Raw genomic sequence first — 21261 nt, forward strand, 5'->3', positions numbered from 1 at the left:
CATAGCAGAGACTGGTGCGCCTAGTCCACCCTGCCGGCGTCTGTCCTTCCGCAAGCAGCGGCCTCTGGGTGCCTTACCAGGAGGGCCATGAAGAAACCTCCGGAACAGCCCGAGAACCCAGAAGTTAACATAGAAACCCCCCAGGGCGCGCACACGCGCACACACACACACACACACACACACACGCACACACACACACACACATGCCAAGTCATTCACGAAGCTGGAGCGTTGCCTTAATTATCAGCTGAGCTGGAGAAGGACCCAGGCGGTGGAGGACAGCAAGGTATGGCCGGGGCCGGGACTCTTGGCACTAAGCGCTCCTCTTCCCAGATCTTGGAAGAGGAAGGGTGGCAGAGTATTAACAGGAAAGACAGAGGTTGTCGGGTCAATAGCCACTAGGTTGACCAAGGCCTTCAGGATATTTGCTCCCTTCCCTTCTAAAAGGCCAAGCACCTGAAGATGGGGAGAGCATGGACTCCCAGAAGACCTCCCATGAAATAGGCCAGGGTGGAAGGAGTGATGACACGAGCTAAGGCTCCCCGGGGCAACCTGCACCGGGAGGCAGCAACTAATGAGAGGGGCGATGGCTCTCCAGGCAGAGTGCGCCACTCGGGATGCAAACCCAGCAAATGCAACGAGCGGCTGGGAGGAGAGCGCACCCCAGCCAGGGAGCCGAGAAAAGGGCAAGTTTCCCAGGGTTGCAGTGGCATCCCCAGGTCGCGCTCTACGTTAAGCACTCGCAAGTGCGCGCCGCTCCCTCGCAACCCCCTCCACTTGTACAGGGACGTCACGGGCCGCGCGCGCGGGGACTGAGGGGGCGGTGCCGATTTGCGCGCCTGCGCGCTTCGCCCAGCGGGCGTGAGGGCGGGCCACGGCGGCCGTGGCGGCGGCGGTGGAGGAACAGCGGCCGCAGAGTCTGCAACAGTAACCGAGCCATGGCTGGAGCTGGCCAGCGGCGCGGGCAGGCAGCAGCCGCGGAAGGCGCGCGGGCTGCGTCAGGGGAGCCGGGGGCCTCACAATTCTAAGAAGGAGAGGGGCGAGAGGGGACCGGGGGCGGGTGGGCTGGGGGCAACGCGCTCGCCCAAGGGCGCGGATCCTTTTTGGAAATTAATATTAAAAAAAAAAAAAACGCCGAGGACGCTGAGGGGAAGGTGGGGGCAAGAGGAAAGGCGAGACAGCTGAGAGGGAGACAGAGCCCCACACTGAGAGGAAGGACGGAAGGCAGCAGTCGCCAGCAGCCGATGTGAAGACCGGACTGCGTGCGCCCTTCGCCGCCTCTGCCCAGCCTCATCGATGTTGTGTCCGCCGCCCGCTCGCCCGGATCACGATGAACGCGCAGCTGACCATGGAGGCGATCGGCGAGCTGCACGGGGTGAGCCATGAGCCGGTGCCTGCCCCTGCCGACTTGCTGGGCGGCAGCCCCCACGCGCGAAGCTCCGTGGCGCACCGCGGCAGCCACCTGCCCCCCGCGCACCCGCGCTCCATGGGCATGGCGTCCTTGCTGGACGGCGGCGGCGGCGGCAGCGATTACCACCACCACCACCGGGCCCCTGAGCACAGCCTGGCCGGCCCCCTGCACCCCACTATGACTATGGCCTGCGAGACTCCCCCAGGTATGAGCATGCCCACCACCTACACCACCTTAACCCCTCTGCAGCCGCTGCCGCCCATCTCCACAGTCTCGGACAAGTTCCCCCACCATCACCACCACCACCATCACCACCACCACCCTCACCACCACCAGCGCCTGGCAGGCAACGTGAGCGGTAGCTTCACTCTCATGCGGGACGAGCGCGGGCTGGCATCTATGAATAACCTCTATACCCCCTACCACAAGGACGTGGCCGGCATGGGCCAGAGCCTCTCGCCCCTCTCTGGCTCCGGGCTGGGCGGCATTCACAACTCCCAGCAAGGGCTCCCCCACTATGCCCACCCGGGCGCTGCTATGCCCACCGACAAGATGCTAACCCCCAACGGCTTTGAAGCCCACCACCCGGCCATGCTCGGGCGTCACGGGGAACAGCACCTCACGCCCACCTCGGCCGGCATGGTTCCCATCAACGGCCTTCCTCCACACCACCCCCACGCCCACCTGAACGCCCAGGGCCACGGGCAACTCCTGGGTACGGCCCGGGAGCCCAACCCTTCGGTAACCGGTGCGCAGGTCAGCAATGGAAGTAATTCAGGGCAGATGGAAGAGATCAATACCAAAGAGGTGGCTCAGCGTATCACCACCGAGCTTAAGCGCTACAGCATCCCACAGGCCATCTTCGCGCAGAGGGTGCTCTGCCGCTCCCAAGGGACCCTCTCGGACCTGCTGCGCAACCCCAAACCCTGGAGCAAACTCAAGTCCGGCCGGGAGACCTTCCGGAGGATGTGGAAGTGGCTGCAGGAGCCGGAGTTCCAGCGCATGTCTGCGCTCCGCTTAGCAGGTGAGCGGGCCAAGGAGCTGGGCGCGCAGGGAGATAAATAAGGTGTTCGGGAAACTGAAGGGACCCAAGGAGGCAGGGAAGGAGAGAGATCTGTGCACGCTTCATCCCGTCCTCCTTTCCCGGAGAAGGGGGTCCCTGGGCCTGAAAGAGCCAGAGCGTGGCTCCTGGAAACAGACAACCTCTTCCAGGAATCAGTGAGCTGGCCTGTGGAAGGCTCCGGAGCTGAGCGGCCGGCCTGGGTGCCTGCGGGTGTGCATTTGTGCTGGGAGACAGCGCAGGGAGCTCTCACGGCCATAGGTGGAGAGAAATCTCAGCACCTGGCTGAATACAGCCTTTGCCTCACTTCTGGTTTCGGTACTCCGGGTTTGGGAAGAGGGAGGTGACATGTGCGTGTACCAGCACTCATACTGTCAAGTATCCCTGGCACATACCTGGGAGCTGGGCTGAAGCGCGCGGGAACTGCTCTCCAATGTTTGGCTGAACTCGCTGTGGTGACCCCCTCCCATGCTCACTCTAGTGTTGTGGATGCTGGGGGTGAGGGAGCGCACTTTGAGAGTTCCAGCAAAAGGTTCCAGCCGCGTGGCGAAGAGTGTGTGGCGCAGACGCTTTGTGAGGGTTAGCACGCACTCTACGCTTGTGACTGACTGTAGAGAAGGAGGCAGACCGTGCCAAGGTCCGGATAAGGGCGCCAAGTAACAAGGGAGCTTCCAGCTGAGCCCAGGGACCGCCTTAGCTGCCGACTTGCTTAGGACTTCGTGTTTTGTTTTATTCCTCTGCATGAATTTTCGTCTGAATCCCCGTGCAGGGGGTGGGGGAAGAAAACAAGTCTGCAAGCAGAGGTCTCCTGGGCCCAAAACCCCGAGGCCCTGATGTTTCGTAGTTGGGCGGGAAGGTTTCTGCGGCTCTGCATAGACACAGTGCCTAGCTCCTCCAGCCTCTCTAGGCCAAGGTACCGGGAAGGCTCTGGCCGGCTGACTGGCAGAAGGGACAACTGAGACCAGCCAGCCTGAATCATACGGGGGATTTCAAGCAGATTTGGCGACCCCCTAGAAGCCAAGGGCAGCCGAGGGTGGACTCGGTTTGATGAGACCCGGGCTTTGTTGATTGACTCCTGGGTCCATGCCACCTCTCCCCCACCCCCACCTGCCCCCTACCCAATCTCAGCCCGGCGTCCTAGCCTAGTCCGGGCTAAGAAAAAAGTAAAAGCAGGAATGAGGGTTTGTTAATTAACTGATCGTTCTCCATTAATTCGTCCCTGGAGAACGAGAGACAGTCAATCCGCTCAGAGCCGGGGGCACTGAGCCGTTTCACAGTCTAAAATCAAAGCGAGAGGCCAGGGCCCCCTCCCCCACCTCGGGCGGGCCAATGAGAAGCTAGAGGGAGGCAGGTGCCGGCGTGCCCGCGACTCCAGCCGGGATACAACCCACAGCACTCCTGGGGTCTGGGCTCTAGTGGCCTCCCTGCCCGAGCGCCGCGCAGACTAAGCCTTAGCCTCGCCAGGTTTTCCAGCCCAGCCCCGCGCTCTTTGGCTCCAAGCAAAGTCCCCAGGCGGACTCGCAAACTGCGCCCAGAAACCAGGAGAGGCAGGGGTAAGGGGAAGGGAGGGAGAAGAAAGAGGATACCCTCTGGGGCTCTCACGGTTCCACTCTGTAGCTCTGTGTGCAGCTACCAGATCGCCCCCTACCCCGTGGGCTGACCGAGATCCGAGGGCAGCCAAAGTTTTAGGAGTGATGTTCGAAAAGGCTTTGCCTGACTGCTCCGCCTTTCCCGGAGCCCAAGGTGGTCAGTGCCTTTTCACACGCCCGTGACAGCCTGGTTTCATGACCTCTTACCGAGGCAGTGCCCACACAAGCCGGTTAGTGGGGTTTAGGGGAACGGAGGAAGAACGGTGGAAACTGAGAGCCATTACCCCAGAGAAACTCGTTCCCCACCCCCTACCTCCTGAAGGCTCTTGCTCAGGACTTCAATGACTATCCTTTCCCCACTGCCTCCTACCGCCCCCTGGAAAGGCAAGCTGACAAGTTATGTTCAGAGACTACCCCGGAGCCCTAGAAATCCGCCCTAGCTCCCTGCCCTGTACCGGCGCCCTCTGACCTCCTCGCGTGGGCGGCCCTTGTACTGCAACCTGCACACGGGAGGCGCGGGCGGCATGCCGGCCGCGGTTGACAGGACCCAGGAGGTTATCGAAGGGGCCGCTGCCTGGCACACAGCAGCCCGTGGCGAATCATGCCCAGCCTTTTCCTCGGAGGTGAGGGGGAGGTAAATCAGAGACTCCAGCGAGACAAGCGTTTGGCGCCAAAACCCAAGCTAGCTCCACGTCCTAAAACCAGAATGCAGCGTCGTCGCTTCCATTTTCCTTTCTTTAACTTCATTAAAGGGGCGGGGCGGGCTGGGATCTACCCCATTACGTAGCAAGATCCGTGACTTGTTTTCAGATCACCGAAGAACAACGAGCCGTCCCGTTAATATTTTCATTTAGAAAAAGAAAAAAAAAGTGAGGCCGTTTCCTGAACTGTTCGAAAGATCTCTGGTAGGCCCTGACTGCAGGTGACTTAAAAAAGATTGCAAGCTTGTTCGCTGTGGCTGTGGGGCATTGCAGCCGCCTCCCCACCGCCAGCTCCCTTGCAGCTTTGCTCGTTGTTGCACCCAAAGACCCGTCAAACTCGTTTCTACCCGAAGCCGAGGCAGGGCCCATGGATGTTGGGTCCTTCACTCAACTCCCGACGTTGGCGGGTGAGTGGCTTCTTCGTGCCCCTCGCAGTACCCCAAGTTCCGAACAGCCTGCTGTGGAGGTCAAAACCCTCCGCACATGGCAGCGTGTTTGGAGAGGCGCTTTCTCTTTATGATATTATATCGGCTGGTGTCAGGCGGGAGAGAAGGAAAGTCTCAACAAATTAACTACCTTTAAAAAATCAATATATGTTCCCTGATTGTAATACTTGCTGCTGCCCCATTAAAGTGCAGCGCAACCAGGCTCGCGCTGGGTCTCATTCCAGGTGGGGAGGGCAAGATGGGCTGTGCGGGTGGGTGGGTGCCCCGCCTCTGACGTAGGTGCCTATTAAGACGCTAGGAGATTAGTTTCCAATTAAAGATTCTAGAAGGCTGCGGGCCACAGTAGGGGAGCTGGCAGGGCAAGAAGAGGCTGCAACGTGCACCCACCAGTAGGTGCTGCACGGAAGACCCAGGAGACGAGGCTTAGGTCGGGCAAAGGTGGGTTTTGGACCACCCTGACCCTGCAGAACCTGGAGGCCAAGAAACCTCCAAACGGTGGCATCAGGGAGCCAGACCAGTCTCCAGCAACTGGGACTGCGCCCTTTCCTTGTCCGAGATTTGCCCCAGAACCACCTGGAGCAAGGCCTGGGCCAGGGAAGGGGGGCGGTGTGGCGGTCTGGCCAGGAGGTGGCCATGAGAAAGTCTCGCCCAGGCCAACCTGGGCCATGTTTGCCATAAGTGGCCTTGCGGCCTGGTTGATTGATAACTGGCCCCCCGCACAAGTCCATTTGCTTTTTGTTAATATTTATCCTGGCGGGTGACATTTCAACTGTCCCCTCACTTCCCTGGGCCCCAGGAGCCAAGCAGGAGTGCCATACTGGACCCTGGGAACCCCATTTCCCCAATCCTAGAAGATTCTGGGCTGGGAGAAGAGCCAGGACTGGGTGTGTGGGACGCGGGAACTGGAAGGGTTCCTGGGCCCAAGAGTAGGAGGAGAAGGTGCCAAGCCGACTGTTTCCCCTCCAGGCCCTGCATCTCTGCCCAGCGGGTCTTGCACAGTGCAGCTGATCCCAGACGGCTGCGGCATGAACAAAGGGCCCGCAGGGTGCCGCAGATCTCAACCTTCTCACAGCCTGGGGGCGAGGGGGGCTGACTGCCTGGGAGGAGCGCCTCCTCTGAAGCTTTGTGGTAGCCTCCTCCCAGCATGGGCTAGGGGCCAGCCAGTTGTCAGGCAGAGGCCAAGGAGTCCCAGGGTCTCCCAACCAACTCAGGCCTAATGGTGGCCATGTTTCTGGGGAGTTGGCTAGGGACCCTACCCCCAAGCAGCCGAACAGGTCTCGCTGTTGGGGACAATCCCCAGAAGGCTCTGCGTGGCCCTTTCTCACAGCCCATGTCTGACCCTTCGAGGGTGTGGGACAATAGTTGTCTCCTGCAGTCCCCATTGGGGAGCACAGAAACCTCAGGAAGAGAGAAAGGAGCGCATGGGGTTAAGAAATGTGTATATGATGAAGACTGGAGCAGATAGTTTTTGACTAGGTGAGGGAGACCAGCTGCTGGGGCTTGCGGAGATCTGATGGTTATTGTGTGGTGACCTAGTGTCAGTGCATCGCGGCCGCCTGAGACAATAAACCCTGCGGTCTGTTCGGAGGACTTGGCTCTTCCGCCAGCGGTGCAGCTCTGAGCGCTTTGGAAACACCAGGAGGGCGATCGGGGTCGACCAGAGCGACCCGACCGGCCCTGGGCGAAGACAAGTCACCAGAGATTCAGTCCTGCCATAGCTGTTTTGCAACTGGCACTTGGGATAGTCTGTGCCAACAATAGCACCGTTGTGTTGTAGCAGCAAAGCGACTTAAAGCCCAGCCTGCATTTTTCTTTATCTTCAAGCTGCGTGCGATCGCTCAGCGTGCCGCAGAGAGCTAAACTCCTGCTCTCTTTGGACTCACCTTCTCCTGGTAGTGGAACTGACTGTGCTGCAGTAGCTGCGGGCGCCCCCTGCTGACCGCGGGGCCAGGCACCCAGCAAGCCTCGGTGGTTCAATCCGCCACAGAAAGGAGATGGATGCCTGCTGAGACTTTGTTTTTAGAATATCGACGTCCTAGTGATTTTCAAAACAGTAACTGTTTTGATAGGAAAAGAGTGTAGTGGAGGAAGAAAAGGATAGCTAGTGGATATAACTTGGTCCTGAACAAACCCAACTAATGAGACAAAATTACCATTCCCCCAAAGTGTACCCTAGCTCTAACCTCTCAAAACAAAATGCATGTTTGGAATTTATATCCAAATTATAGTTTTTCTGGCATGTTATTATTTGAGAAAATCAGGGTCACAGTAGAGAAGGTGACCTTGGAAATCTGAATAGGAGGTTGGGGCTTGGGGTGTAGTGACAGGAGAGTGGATTAGCGTTTCCTTTGTTTTGTTGTTTCCCCGTCTAGCTAACTGACGGGGGTTAGAAGGCTTCCCTGAGGCTTTGAGCTTGAAGGTCTTTGTTTGCTCTCCAGTGGGGTTGATGAAAGGACTCTCGGAGGCCTACTGGCCTGGAGCCCCGGAACGGCGTCAGGACCCTGGACAGGGCTCCGCCTGCGTGTTCGTTTCTCTTCGCCCCTGGAAGGTGGCTAGGATGCCTTTGAATAGCCGTAGTGAGGAAACGAAAACTAACAGCTAATATTTCGAAGTTTATGAGAGATAGCTGAGGTCCCGCCAGGAATATACCCCAGCACAGCCAAGTAACGGGAAAGATCAAACCTATTCTTGTCGATCAGGTGGTTGATCTTTCCCTCCCTCCTCAGCAGCTTTCTGTGTGCATCTGAGTGCACGTGCACACCTGCTTATACAATCGGAATTCGAGTCCCTATGGGTGTGACAGGGGTTGGATCATTAAGCTAAAACGTTCAATTCAGTCCCTTTGATCCGTGCTGGGGAAAATCTATAGTCATCTCTAATCTACGAGGTCTTTAAGGAGGTTGTTACATGAGCTGTTTTGATGTCATCATTTCCACATTCGTGGCAAATTCAGCTAATCAAACAGATGCTGCTACCTAAAGTTCTCTGAAAAAAAAAATCACTCTCACAGAGTGTATTGGTAACATTTATTCTTGATTTCCTTGTAAGAAAGAAAACCCTCATGTCTAATGAAGGTGGGTAATTAAAAAGGAGGTTCCCGGGTGTCTTGCTCTTCAAAATCTATAGTTAGAAGCCTTGTCCTTCGAGTAACATTGCTCAGTGCTCTTTGTAAACTCCATACATTGGAATAAACACCAATTTAATATTGTAAGGCAACCAAGGAGCCTTGATGGATTGGATGAGAAGTGACTAGTTTCACTTCAGTCCACATTAAAACAGCAGAATTTCCATGCTTTTGGTAAAATTGAATGGTTCCCAAACTAGGTTAGCAACAGGGAGGGTCTTATTGAAGTCATGGTAGAGGATAGATTTCCTATCACTCTGGATAAAAGCATTCAACAAGTATTCATTAAATACTATTTTCATTATGTCTCTATTTAAATAAGATGAATAAGCACCTTTGGAAGAAGAAAGCCCCATTATTTTTACAAGAAGTGTCAGCGTCATAGAGTTCAGTAAAAAAAACAAAACAAACAAACAAACAAAAAAACAAAAACCTGATTTCTAATGTGAATGAATTTACTCTACAATCATAAATTCCTGTCTTCTATCAATAGATTTGCACAGATTTTTATTTTAACACAAGTATATTAATACTAATGAAGCTTAATTTTCTTTTGAAATGATAGGATTTGGATTAGATGACCAGACCAGTCATAGGGCAATTTGATTCTTTTGATACAAACATATGAATTTAGGTTTTATCACAGGGTCTTGCTTATAGAACCATCCACATTAAGTTCCTCCCAAAAGATGTTACATCATCATAAAGTTGGAACAAATTAGCTTCTAAAAATTTTCTTCTTCTTTAGGTGAGATAATTTGATAAGACAACAGCTGAACAGAACCAGATCCTGAAGTATAACCCACAGATTTGTCATGGCAATTGATAAGGAAGGAGATTGTGTCTACTGTGTACATTCTGTTAGTCAGGTGTGCTAATACACTGTGCTGGGCACATAGATGTCCTCACTTAATACTCACTGTCTATGTCAGTGGCTCCCAAATCTTGCTACACTTTGGAATCATTTAGGGATCCTTAAAAAATGATTTCTGGCAAAACTCCTAGATATTCTGGTGTAACTAGTATAGGGCATGGCTTAAGCATTGGGATTTTTAAGAGCTCTGAGGTGGTTTTAATATGCAGCAAAGTTTGAGGGCTACTAGCTTACAAGGTAGTTACAATCACTTTTCCTCTTTCTCTATTCAATGAAATTAAATAACTTACCTGTGGTAACACAGCTGAAAATCACTGAGGCCCTGAACTCAGGTTTCCCAGCTCAAAGCCCAGAATCCCCTTACCCTCCACTCTGCCTCATTTACTGATTCAGATCCACCAGGTCAGTGGACCCAGAGTGTGGAAATGTCTGATCCACTGTCATAAACACCCAGTCTAGGAAGGAAGTCTCTGCATAATAAAGGCCTTGGAATTAAAGTGTGTCTTCCCTCTGGGACTCTCAAAGAGAGGACTTGTGGAAACTTATTTCTTTTTTACTCAAGACTTATAAGAGAGACTTTTTATTGCTCTCTTTTGAAGAAGCAGCCAGAAGGAATTTGAGGTAGGAGGCAGTAACAGAGCTAGACATTGAACCCAAGTCTCTCCATCCATTTGTTCACTTAAACAATTATTGATGGGCAAGACCCATCTCATTAGATGTGTTCTGTGGGTAGGACTAGTCCACTGGGATCCATGTCTGGAGGAGGATCTAAAGGCCCAAACTTCCCATACTTTCAGGCATTGGTGTTCTGATCTGCACTTGCATTTCTTGAATTCACATCAGTGTCCGTCTTGCTATTCCAAGCTTCTTGTTACTCATGTTTTAGGACTCTGCACCAAGAAAATAATAAATTGACTTAAACTATATGTTGGCAATCATCCAGAGGGCAACTTACAATTTCCGTCAAGCATCGCATGTTTCCAGTTATCCATGTTTCTCATCTCCCTTTGCATACGCATAGGGTACTCAGAATCGACAGTTTCTGAAATCCCTGCTTTCGTTTCGCGTCTGGTGATGATCTCATGGTCCCAAAGAGAGGTTATCAAAGGAACATTATAAACTATGTGCTTTTTGCTTTCTTTCCTGTTGTCTTCTAAAACAGATCAATGGGGAAAATTAAATAAATAAACGAGCGAAGCGCGCCACCTAGTGACCCCCGTGATCACTGCAAGCGAAGTGCGTGAGAGGAGTGGCTAACGCAATTCAAGTATTGATGGAGTCACAAAAATCGTTCATTAAGGCAATTTAATCTTTGCTATTAAATGTCCTTTCAATTCATTTGGGGTAATTAAGATGCAGTTAAAGTGATTAAATTCTAATTACTTATGCTAGACAAAGACATATTTGTCACACTAATGCGGTTAACTAAGGACTCAGAAAGAAAGTTAACATTTACTTCAAATGATGCAACTGGAAAAATCAGTTCCTCTTTTCATCATTAATCCAGTGAGCTGGGTGATTATGTAATGGCACTACAAGCTCATTAAATAGGGGAAGTGCTGATTAAAATGACTGCTGGGAGGAAAACCTGAACCAGGAGTACCTCAGTACCGTTTGGTCAGCATTCTTTGCAGAATTACTTGGTGTTCTTTCCCTCCAAGCACCACCCCCCCACCCCAAAGTAATAAACAGCTCCTGACTTTTATCCTGACATTAAAAGAGGGATGCCTCTTGGAAAGCTTTTATTGCCAGCCTGCAGACATTGTTAAACCAAAAGATATTTTTAAGTGGCAAATGGATTCTTGGGGTAGAGATGAGCAAGGCATTTGGGGAAGGGAGGGCGGGGGTTCCTGAAATTAACAGCTCCAGAGTGGAAATTTCCACCACAGGCTTCAGAAGGCACTCTCCTTCACACAAACACCCTTCCTATGAAGCAGTCCTTCTCCCCTCCCCAGTTGCTTTATACTGCCTCTGATGCTTGGGGACAGATTCCTCTGCACAGGATCCTGCCATGCTTGGTATGCGCACTCTGAAGAGCACTAAGTACCTCAACTGCAAGTTGGTCTCTTGTCAGAGTTTTTCTACATTCACATGTAAAGCCATCTGAGATTATACACCAGCAGGTTACTGAGGCTGTTTTGCTCTAATATTCACAAACAGGTCCCAGCCTCTTACAATAGCTTAACTATAAGGACTCAGAAGAGGAGGAGGAATTGAAATTTCACTGCATCTGAAGTTTGCCTTCCTCACATAATAGCTTCTTAAGACCACACCTATCATTTGCCTGAGGGGATGATCCAAGGACAAGGATTGGGGATTATTTTCCCCAGGAGATTGGTGTCCTTTAATACTGTTAAATTTGCCTATTGAAAACTGAAATTTTGGAAATTGCATCTTTCCTCTATCTCATTGAAATTCAATGTTACTTCTGTTTACTTCACGAGGAAAGATGATGAATTTACCAAGTTCGTCAATCACATAAGTCAAACAACTCCCTTTTAAAAATAAATTGGCAGTTGTTTGAGTATTTACAGAGTCATTTTTAACTTAATAGATTGTGTTATGCCATCTTAAATTACTAAAACAAACATACTTTTAAAAAATCACTTGACTAAGAATCGTGAGCCCTGGAGACAGGTTCTTGCACTCATTATTTCTGAGAACTTGTCAAGTCATTTAACCTTTCTGATCCTCTGTCTCCTTAAATGTAGAGTGAAGGATTTGGCCTTAGGGTCCTTCTACATTCCACAGTCTATGATTGATTGCCTTCTATGATGACTGTATATCCACGACAGTCTCTTATCTCAATTTAGTGCTCTGTCCCAAAGTCAGGATTCAACAAGATATAAGGCCCAGGGGCCCACCTCTTGGGCAGAGTCTTGAATCAGGCTCTTCTGTCAGATGGCCAGGAGGAAAGAGCCAGTCCAGGCAGGAGTGCTGCCTTCTGGCACAAAAATGCTGCAGTCTGACAGTTCCTGTGTCCCCAGAACACAAGCTGTTGGTGAAGCTATAGATCATCAGGGATTCATGCATTGCTGCTGGGGACATAAAGTGGCATCATTGCTTCAAAAGATTTGGCATTATCTTAGAAACCTGAACCCACACCTGAACCAGGTCTACTCTTTGGTATATACTCTAGATAAACTCACAGGTGTTCCTGAAGACAAGTCCAAGGACTGTTTGTAGCAGCACTGTTTGTAAGAGAGAGAGAAAAAAAACCAAACACACAAACAGAAATATCCCAATATCCACTGATGAGGAAAGCAGGAATAAATGGTGATATGTTCATATAATGCAGTAGTGTACTGTGATGAAAGTGAATGAGCCACAGCTATACACACTAGCATAGTTGAGTCTTAGGAACAATATTGAATTAAAAAAAAAAAAAAAGAACAAGCTATAGACAATCACACCAGAACAATACCATTTTACAAGGCTCAAAAGCAAGCAATGCTAAACAACTTATTGTTTAGAGATGCATAAGAGTGTGGTAGAAACAAATTAGTAACGATCTCAAGTTCCTAAGAGTGGTTACCTCTGGTGGTGAAAGGCCAGAGATAAGAGGATAGAACACCCTTGTAGCTTCATGGGCAGCTGCTGTTGTAGTTCATTTCTTGGGTGCTGCCTTCACCGGTGTTCATTTTGTGCCTCTGCTTCCTGTCTTAAATGTACATGTTTTGTAAGAGGTAAACATTATTTAATTTTAACACTGGGTAGGAAAAAGACTGTTTCTGTCTGGTTCCCCAACCCAAACAACTTGGACCAAACAAACCTCAGGACATTTATGTTGTCATTTACACAGTTCCTAGCCCTGTACTGTCAGCCTTCTTAGGAATTCTGCTTGGCCAGTTGCAGACAGGGCATAAGAGTGAAAGATGAAATTCCATTAGGTATGGAAAGCGGCCTTCTTTTGTTATTCTCCTGGGCACCAGCTATAGCATTGCTGTGCCCAGAGCTGGGTCTGGGAGATACAGTGGACTTGTCCTTTGGAACTCACAGTCTAATGGGGAAGAAAGACAAACAGCTGTTTCTTGGTTGCTTTTTTGTGCTAAGAAGGAACAGTTTGGCATATGATGAAGGGATAGTTTTGAAGATCTGGAAAAAGAATGGGACTTGGTCAGAAATGGAGGAAGAGGTTTTCAGGCAGAGGGAAGAACAGCCTATGTAGACACCCTGGCTGAAACCCTTTGCAGGAGATTTCTTGGATCTGAATTATTATATAGCTGGAAGCTTGTTTCTTCTCCAGCACGGCTGAGTGACACAATACTTTCCCATCAGTAACAAAAGCATTCTCCAAGGCTGTAGTTTTTTGTAGCTGGGGGCAGTGGGCAGGGAGCACGGGGGCAGAGGGTTTCACATTCCTCTAAGGGTGCAAATCAGATTGGTGGTAGAAAGGTGGGGAGACACTATTTGCTGGTTAAAAAGCCTCCCAGGTGATTCTAATACAACTCCCAGTTGAGAATTAGAATATTGATATTGAGAATTTAAGAGCAAATAACTTATTTTTTGCCCCTTTATTATTTATTTTACCATTTTTCTGGAATAATCTATAGTTTCATAGCTTTATATGTAAATGTATTTTAAATGATATATAATATCATTGTATATATATAAATATTATATCATTATATAATATTTTACTTCTTTTTATCTCTTCTGAGATCAAAAATTCACTCAAAAATTCAAGATTCCTCTAGGAATATTTATGTCCATACTCTCCTCCATCTGAAAAACTTTTACTGTTCTCTGAGTCCTTACTACTCAGTGTGGTCCCTAGACCAGCAGCAGAACCTGTAAGAAACGCAGACTCTCAGATTTCACCCTAGACCTACTGATTCGGAACCCGCATCATGACATGGCTGTATTACTCATTCAGAAGGTCCACCTGCCTTCATTCGCCCTTATGCTGATGGGGCTCCTCCTGGGTGCAAGGCGCTGGGTTCAGTGCTGGACCTCAAAAAGGCACAGTGTGCCGTATCCTGGGGGAGCTCACGGGAGGGTGTGTGCAGGTAAATGAACACTTACAGTGTCCCTGACGAGTGCTGGGATAAGTAGGAATACAGTTATGTGGGAGCAGGAAGAAAACTGAAAAGAGACTGCAAAGGACTTTGTATGTCTGGCCATCCAAGGGACATGGCCCGTGACTGCAGGAGCTGAGGGACACTGTGGTCTCCAGTGGAGTGAAGTTGTCAGACCTGTGCTTTTGGAAGCCAGCCTGGTGTGAGACATAGGAGAGGCAGCAGTAGCAGGGGACTAGCAGGGAGGGTGGCCATAGATTATGAGGGTCTGGTTGTATGTCATTGTCAGCAGAGGTGGAGGAAGTGGGTGGGCAAAATTTGAAAGCTATTTCTAAAGTAAAATCGTGAAGACATCATGGAAGGCAAAAATGAAAGCAGAACTGACCCCTGTGGTTCTGACTTGAGAAGCTGGGTGCTTGGATACACTTTTAACCGTGAAGTGACTATGTAGATGTAAATACAAAATATAACTTTTCAGAATTGCCCACACTCTGATGCATATTCTGAAGAGAAGTGGACTCTCTGGCCTCTGCACAGATGAGAGATGTAAAATTTTGGTAGATTGTCTCTGCCTCATAAGAAGGTGTCACATAATGGGGTGACATGATGTTAGTATGATGCTCATGAGATGAAGATTGTGGGGTCAGGCCCTTGGGTCTGACCTTTGCTTCCCGGTGTTGGTGGGCAGTGATGGCCCCCTCATTCCAGCCACCTGCCTGTGGTTGGGCACACAGGAGCCATGAAGACCCAGTGTAAACGGTTAGCTCACCTCTCTTCCTGAGAGCAGAGAGGCAAAAGTAGGCCCCAGCAATGGTAGGTCAGGAGCCTTCTGCCTGTAAGCAAAGACAGCAGGAGAGGAGGGGTGAGCACAGACCTGTGGGGGCAGACAGTGTTGGCAAGTCTTGGATTTAGTCACTTTCAAGTCATTAGGGGATGGGAACTAACCATGCCAAGTCAAGAGTATTCTCATAAGAAAGCCAATTTTACTTTTCCCTAATTTAGTTTTCATGTTTGCTCCATGAATCCCAACTTTCAAAAAAGAATTGTTTTTAATTAATACATGTTCATTTTTGGAAATTTGCTATGTGCACATCATTTTTTAAAAGTTAAAGAACATGAAAATGTACACAGAGAAAACCAAGTTTTCCTCCTAAAGTATTTCTTCATTGCCCAGTTCCCCTCCCCTGTTGGCAACTCCTGTTACCAGTTTCTCATGTACTCTTCAGAGATAGCCTGTGGCTTTTCTAGTGTGTTAGCATGGGTGTGCATGTGTGGTTGTGCTTGAGTGTGTGTGTGTTAAAATAATCAAGAGCCTCTTCCATCTCCTAGACAATAACTTTCTAGGGAAAAAAGTAAATGCCTCTTGCTTCCTTTAATTCTGCTCTTTTGACTGACAGTTATATATATATTTTTTCATGCCTAGCAAAGTACTGCCTGGTACAACTATCTGAGCAATGAAAGAGTTGCACAGGGTGACCACTCTTCTGGGTATACTGAAAATGGTTTCATGTGCTTCAGTGGCAGTCCCTTTACCAGCTCTCTTATAAAGGACAACTCTATGTATGCATGTTGTTCAAAATCTAAACTGATAAAATACATTCTATCTCCCACCTAGCCTCCCTATTGTTTTTCAAGTCAAATGGATCTTTTATATAAGTGATTTCACCAGGTTTCTTTCAGAACAAAAACTTTTTTTTATGATTATGGAATTATGTCTGATATAGTAAAACAAAAATTACAAAGCTAAACCCACAAAATTAAAAATAAAGTCATAGATTTATTCTCAAAACAGATTTCTACAATTAAGATAACTCTGGCCTGAAACAATTCCAGTAATTAGGTTAATCTTCTGTATTGTTTGGAATTTGATAATACGTTTGCATGCAATTACTAGGAAATTTTAATTTTTAATTCTATACTAATGTCTACATGATTAAAACATCAGGATTTTTGTTTAATGGTGGCTTTACTTGCGTCTTTTTAATTAAAGTGTAGTCAGATTACAATGTTGTGTTTATTTCTGGTGTACAGCATAGTGATTCAGTTATACGTATATATATATTCCATTTCACATTCTTTTTCATTCTAGGCTATTACAAGGTATTGAATATAGTTCCCTGTGCTCTACAGTACAGCGTCCCTATTTTAAAGTAATACAACGCAAGTGACATAGAGCCAACCACTGTATAACCTGAGAGCACTGCCTTCAACACAAAGGTGGAGATTTTTTCCGAGTTCATTGTCATACTGTGTATATACAATTTTGGATCCTACTTTTGTCCTGACATGGCCCTAGTAAATATTTTCTTACCATTGTTGCATGCTTACCATGTCCAAGTACCTTTTATCTTTTTTTTGTAATTTACTTTATAATTCCAATCCTTTTTTAAAATAACTTTTAAAAGTAAAAGTATTACTACTAATCAAGAAAAAAGATGACAAGAATCACCCATAACACCCCTGCACAGAGGTAACCCCCCCCATTTTTTATGAATATCTTTGCAATCTTTTCTCAATGAGATGATACATACATGCTATAACTTTTTAAATTAAAAATCCCATGTTATTAAATTTATGATAGAATATTTTAAAATACATCAAAGAATAATGGAGACAAGAAAAAGCCCTGGTAATTCCACCATCCCTGCCCCCTCCCAAATGCCTCACGTGTGAGGTTTATTCATTCAGCAGATATGTGCAGACAGGATGTTTACAGTCTGCAAGACAGCAAAGAGGTAAAAGCACGCCCTCTGCTCTCAGAACACTCCAGGTCAGAAAACATTCTGCACGTTTTGTGTTTTACAGCTATGCTATTATTTATCCAATCCCCTATTTTTGGACACTTAGGTTGGTCCATAAATTGATTGGGTAAACATAAATTTTTATGAATGTATAATATTTCAGACATGTCATAATTTGCTTAACCTCTCTAACAACCTTTTCTATCATTTGGACATTTCAATGATTCAGGTTTTTTTGTTCGGTTTTGTTTTTGTTTTTATTAATCAGTGAGACAGTAGTCAGCAATGTTACATGAAACTTTACGGGATGTCTATTTTCCTCTTTCAAAAATAATTTTTCTCTAATTATTAAAGTAATAATGCTTAATGTAGAAACTTTGGAAAATATGAAACACGATAACCAATCCAACAGAATCAAATCATCCATAACCCCAAAATGATACCTGTTTATATGTTGGTTTTGCCTCCTTCTAGCTTTTTAAAAGTAGAAAAATAAGATACATTTAAAATTTTTATTTTTCACAAAATTGAGCTCATTTAAAGAATTGACAATCAAACTTATTTCAGTGTCATTAAATGCTATTCAAAAGCATGATTTTAAAATTTTTCATTTGGACATTTTTTTCAAAATTTTCACAAAAGGTACAAAAATAAAATGGTACAAAGAACATCCATATAACATTTACCCCACCAGCTGCCCAACTGTTAACATTTTGCCCCGTTTGCTTTATCATCTGTGCACACGTGCTTGCTTGCCCTCTCTCCCTCTCTCTCAAGTGCACAGACATTTTTTCATGAACCATTTCAGAGTTTGTTCCATACATCATGCCCCTCACCCTTACGTACTTAGGAGTATATTTCCAAGAGCAGGGATAGTCCCTTATGTGGCCACAATTCACTTCTGTCCGTTGACCCAGCAATGTCCCTCAATGCATTGCTTGCCTCCAGTGCAGGATCCAGTCTGGGCTTAAGCTGTCATATCTCTTTTTTTCTTTAAACATTTCCACAGCAGTTTTTGTTTTGTTTTGTTTTGTTTTGTTTTTTTACCTTTTATAATACTGATGTGTTTGAAGAATACAGTCCCCACTTTTAAAAAAAGATATTTCTCATTTTGTGTTTATCTGATGTTTCCTCGTGGTTAGATTGAGGTGGTGCTTTCTTGCCCAGAAAGCTAACGGGGTGAGGAGTGTCCTTCTCAGGGGACCACATCTGGAGGCCCATGAAGTCTGTCTGTCTTTCTCTCACTTTACTGGTGAGTTAATTTTGATCACCGGTTAAGGTGTTGCCTAATTTCTCCACTGTATAATCACTTTCTCCCACTCTCTCTCTCTCTCTCTCTCTCTCTCTCTCTCTCTCTCTCTCACACACTCACACACACACACACAGATACACACACACAGAGATACACACACAGATACACAACTAATAAGCAATCTGTGGGGAGATACTTTAAGATCATGCAAATATCTACTTCTCATAAAAATTCCCCATAGATTTAGCATCTGTTGATTCTTGCCTGACCTACTCTTTATCGCAAAGGTTTCAAAATGATTTTCCACCTCCGGCACTCCTGCCTTGCTGACAGTCAGCTCGGCTTTCTTCTGTGAGCACGAGCCCCTTCTCTCTCGTTTACCTATCATGTGTTACTGGTGTACTCACGCATTCCACTCCTCCCAGGGGTTTATAATCGAGGCTGTCCTTTCCTATTTTGATGCCCATACTGCCTCAGATTTGACCAGTGAGAGCTGCTTTAATCTGGCTCCTGTGTTCTTGTGACATGCTTCCCATCTTTCTTTTTTCTCTTCTTTTTTTTTAAAAAAACTTCTGGCATCATAATAAGATGTCTCAAGCTCATCCCGCCTACCCTACCCCAGCCCTAGAATCTGCCCCTTCTTTGATGAGCCCTGGTTTATTTCGGTGAAGAATGGTATTAGAGATCAAGAAGGCCTGGGCACTAGGTGTGCTCATGTCTGCTAGGGTGACTGTTTTTTAGCTCCCTCAGAAAAATCCAGGAAAAAAAATGCATGCATATTTACACACATACACACAAACACAAGTATACATATGCACTCAGACATACATAAACGCATGTGCATATAAACATGCTGACAGACATACTTTAAAAATCATGAGTTCACACCATGACCTCATGATTGCAATATATCCCCATAAGATTTTTTCTTGCCTATCTTTATTCCATAATTATATGTCCCTTCCTTTACAGTGAGAAACCTGGCACCCAATACCATATCCCCACCAACCCCCACAACCCACACACACAGTTATTCATTTGCTCAATCCTGTAATATATCTAAGATAATTTCAAAATTGCTCACCCACACCCATAAAATAAACCTGCTAAAATTTTTCACTAGTATTCATTTTCAATTCTGCCCCTGTATGTAAGCCCGGCATCACTTGGAAACTTGTTAAAATCTTACTGATTCGAAACTCTGGGGTAGAGCCCAGTAATCTATGTTCTAAGAGATTCTTGACATGGCTGAAAAGCATGCTAAAGCACAGCCCAAAATATGCAGCATGGGTTTGTGATGTGTGTATGTGTGTGTGCCTTCATCCCACATGTTATTATGTAAAATAATACTTTAAACGTGTCCTAAACGTAACAGCCATAAAACAGGTCCAGTTTGGACTAAGCAAGGTCCTTCCCTTAGTTTGGGTGTGAAAGTGTGATGTAAAGAATATAAGGCCCCCACTTTTTTCTGCTCCTGTGCCAGCTCAGGGGCTAATTGGGAGGAAGGGGGAGGCGTGGGGATGAAGTACCCTCACTTGCCAGAGGGGGTGCCCTTCAGTTCTGCAGCTGCTGCCCCTCAGCCCTGAGCATTAGGCATTAGGAGGTTCTACCAGGTAAGGGCTCACAGCTGTTAATCAGATCCTTCCTTCCTGTTCTCACCCAACTTCTTCTTTCCTGAGAATCACAGAAGGAAACCCTCTGCCTCCAGCACTGATCACTGTGGATGCGTCCACCTCGGGGCCTGCCCCAGCCCCCCACATATCTGCTTCTTTTCCTCTGCACACTGTCTATGACAGCCAGTATCCTTGGATTTTACAGGGACAGTTTCATGGTGGAGAGAGGGGAAAAGGTGACCTGGACCTTCCCCAGCCCCAATGGAAGATCCCCACCAAGATTTTCTAAACCTGAAATCAAAGGGATCACCTGGTGTTCTTAAAATACAGATTCCCAGGCCACACATAAAATTCTGATTCAGCTGGTCTGAATTTTTGACTAGTGTGTGTGGGGTGCTTCTTCTGATCTTGCCAAGTTCTGAAACACTGGTCTAGGAGCAGGTGGCACTTCAACTTTATTCTAAATTACCTGGGAAGCTTGTTTAAAATGTTTGTGAGTCCCATTCTCTCTGAGAATCTGATTCAGTAAGGATAGGATGGGGTTCTGAAATGGGCATTTTGAACAAGCCTCCCTCCATGCTCCCAGGTGATGCTGGTGTATTTGACTCACACTTTAGCGTTTCTGCTCTGGACTCTAGACCCTGGTTACTCCAAGTGCCATTCTGGACCAGCAACTGAGCATCACTTGGGAGCTTGTTAAATGTGCAGAATCTTAGGCTCTACCCAGACCTGCTGGGTCAGAATATTCATCCTAACAACCCAAGTTTGTGCACTCCAGTTTGAGAAGTACGGATTTAGAACAGTGGCTCTCAGCCTTGGCTATGTGTTGGAATCACCCAGGGACCTTTAAAATATCCTAGGCCCAGGCCTCTGCTAGACTAAATAAGTCAGTAACTCTGGAGATAGGTCCCAGGCATCAGTGTTTTTGAAGTTTCTCAGGTGATTGCAATTTATAGCCAAGGCTAAGAACTTCTGAGGTTCTTTCCAGCCTCCCCCACTGCAGAATTCAGGCCAGCCCTGAAACCCAGGGAGAGAGAATGATACCTCTTACCCAGGAGTCCAGGGCACCAAAAGCCAGAGGTCGTACAAAAAGTCCAAGACCTGGCAGTTGCCAGAAAAAAAGACACAAAATGGTGTTTGGTTTCACCTTATTTATAAGGCATTCTTCATCTGAGCCCTTCATCCTTTGAATTTTAACTTAATTTCTCCAAGAACATTTCCCCTGGGATCATCTCATTAATTTATTGTTATGGTTTCTACCATACAGACTCTTTGTGGATATTTGCTGACATTATCCACAAATCAGATCCTTATCAACTCTGTTTGACTAAGACATATATGGACCGATCGCCAGCCAGACTTAACAAGAACAGACGCAGACAGTATCTCTCTGCCTTCTGATACCCAGTGCCCCCGGCCTGGCCACCTCATC

The 21261-nt window shown here is 47.3% G+C and overlaps 1 protein-coding gene across 1 annotated transcript in view; it reads left to right on the forward strand.

The window, feature by feature from the left end:
- The first annotated feature begins 946 nt into the window (after positions 1-946).
- ONECUT1 (one cut homeobox 1) overlaps positions 947-21261 on the forward strand; it is a 38773-nt gene continuing 18458 nt past the window's right edge. Inside the window, exon 1 of the mRNA XM_006194899.3 lies at positions 947-2435. Within this exon, the coding sequence (XP_006194961.2) occupies positions 1331-2435 (1105 nt within the window). The 5' untranslated portion in view covers positions 947-1330. The remainder of the gene's footprint in view (positions 2436-21261) is intronic.

This window comes from Camelus ferus, chromosome 6, assembly GCF_009834535.1.
Source record: "Camelus ferus isolate YT-003-E chromosome 6, BCGSAC_Cfer_1.0, whole genome shotgun sequence".
Taxonomy (NCBI): domain Eukaryota; kingdom Metazoa; phylum Chordata; class Mammalia; order Artiodactyla; family Camelidae; genus Camelus; species Camelus ferus.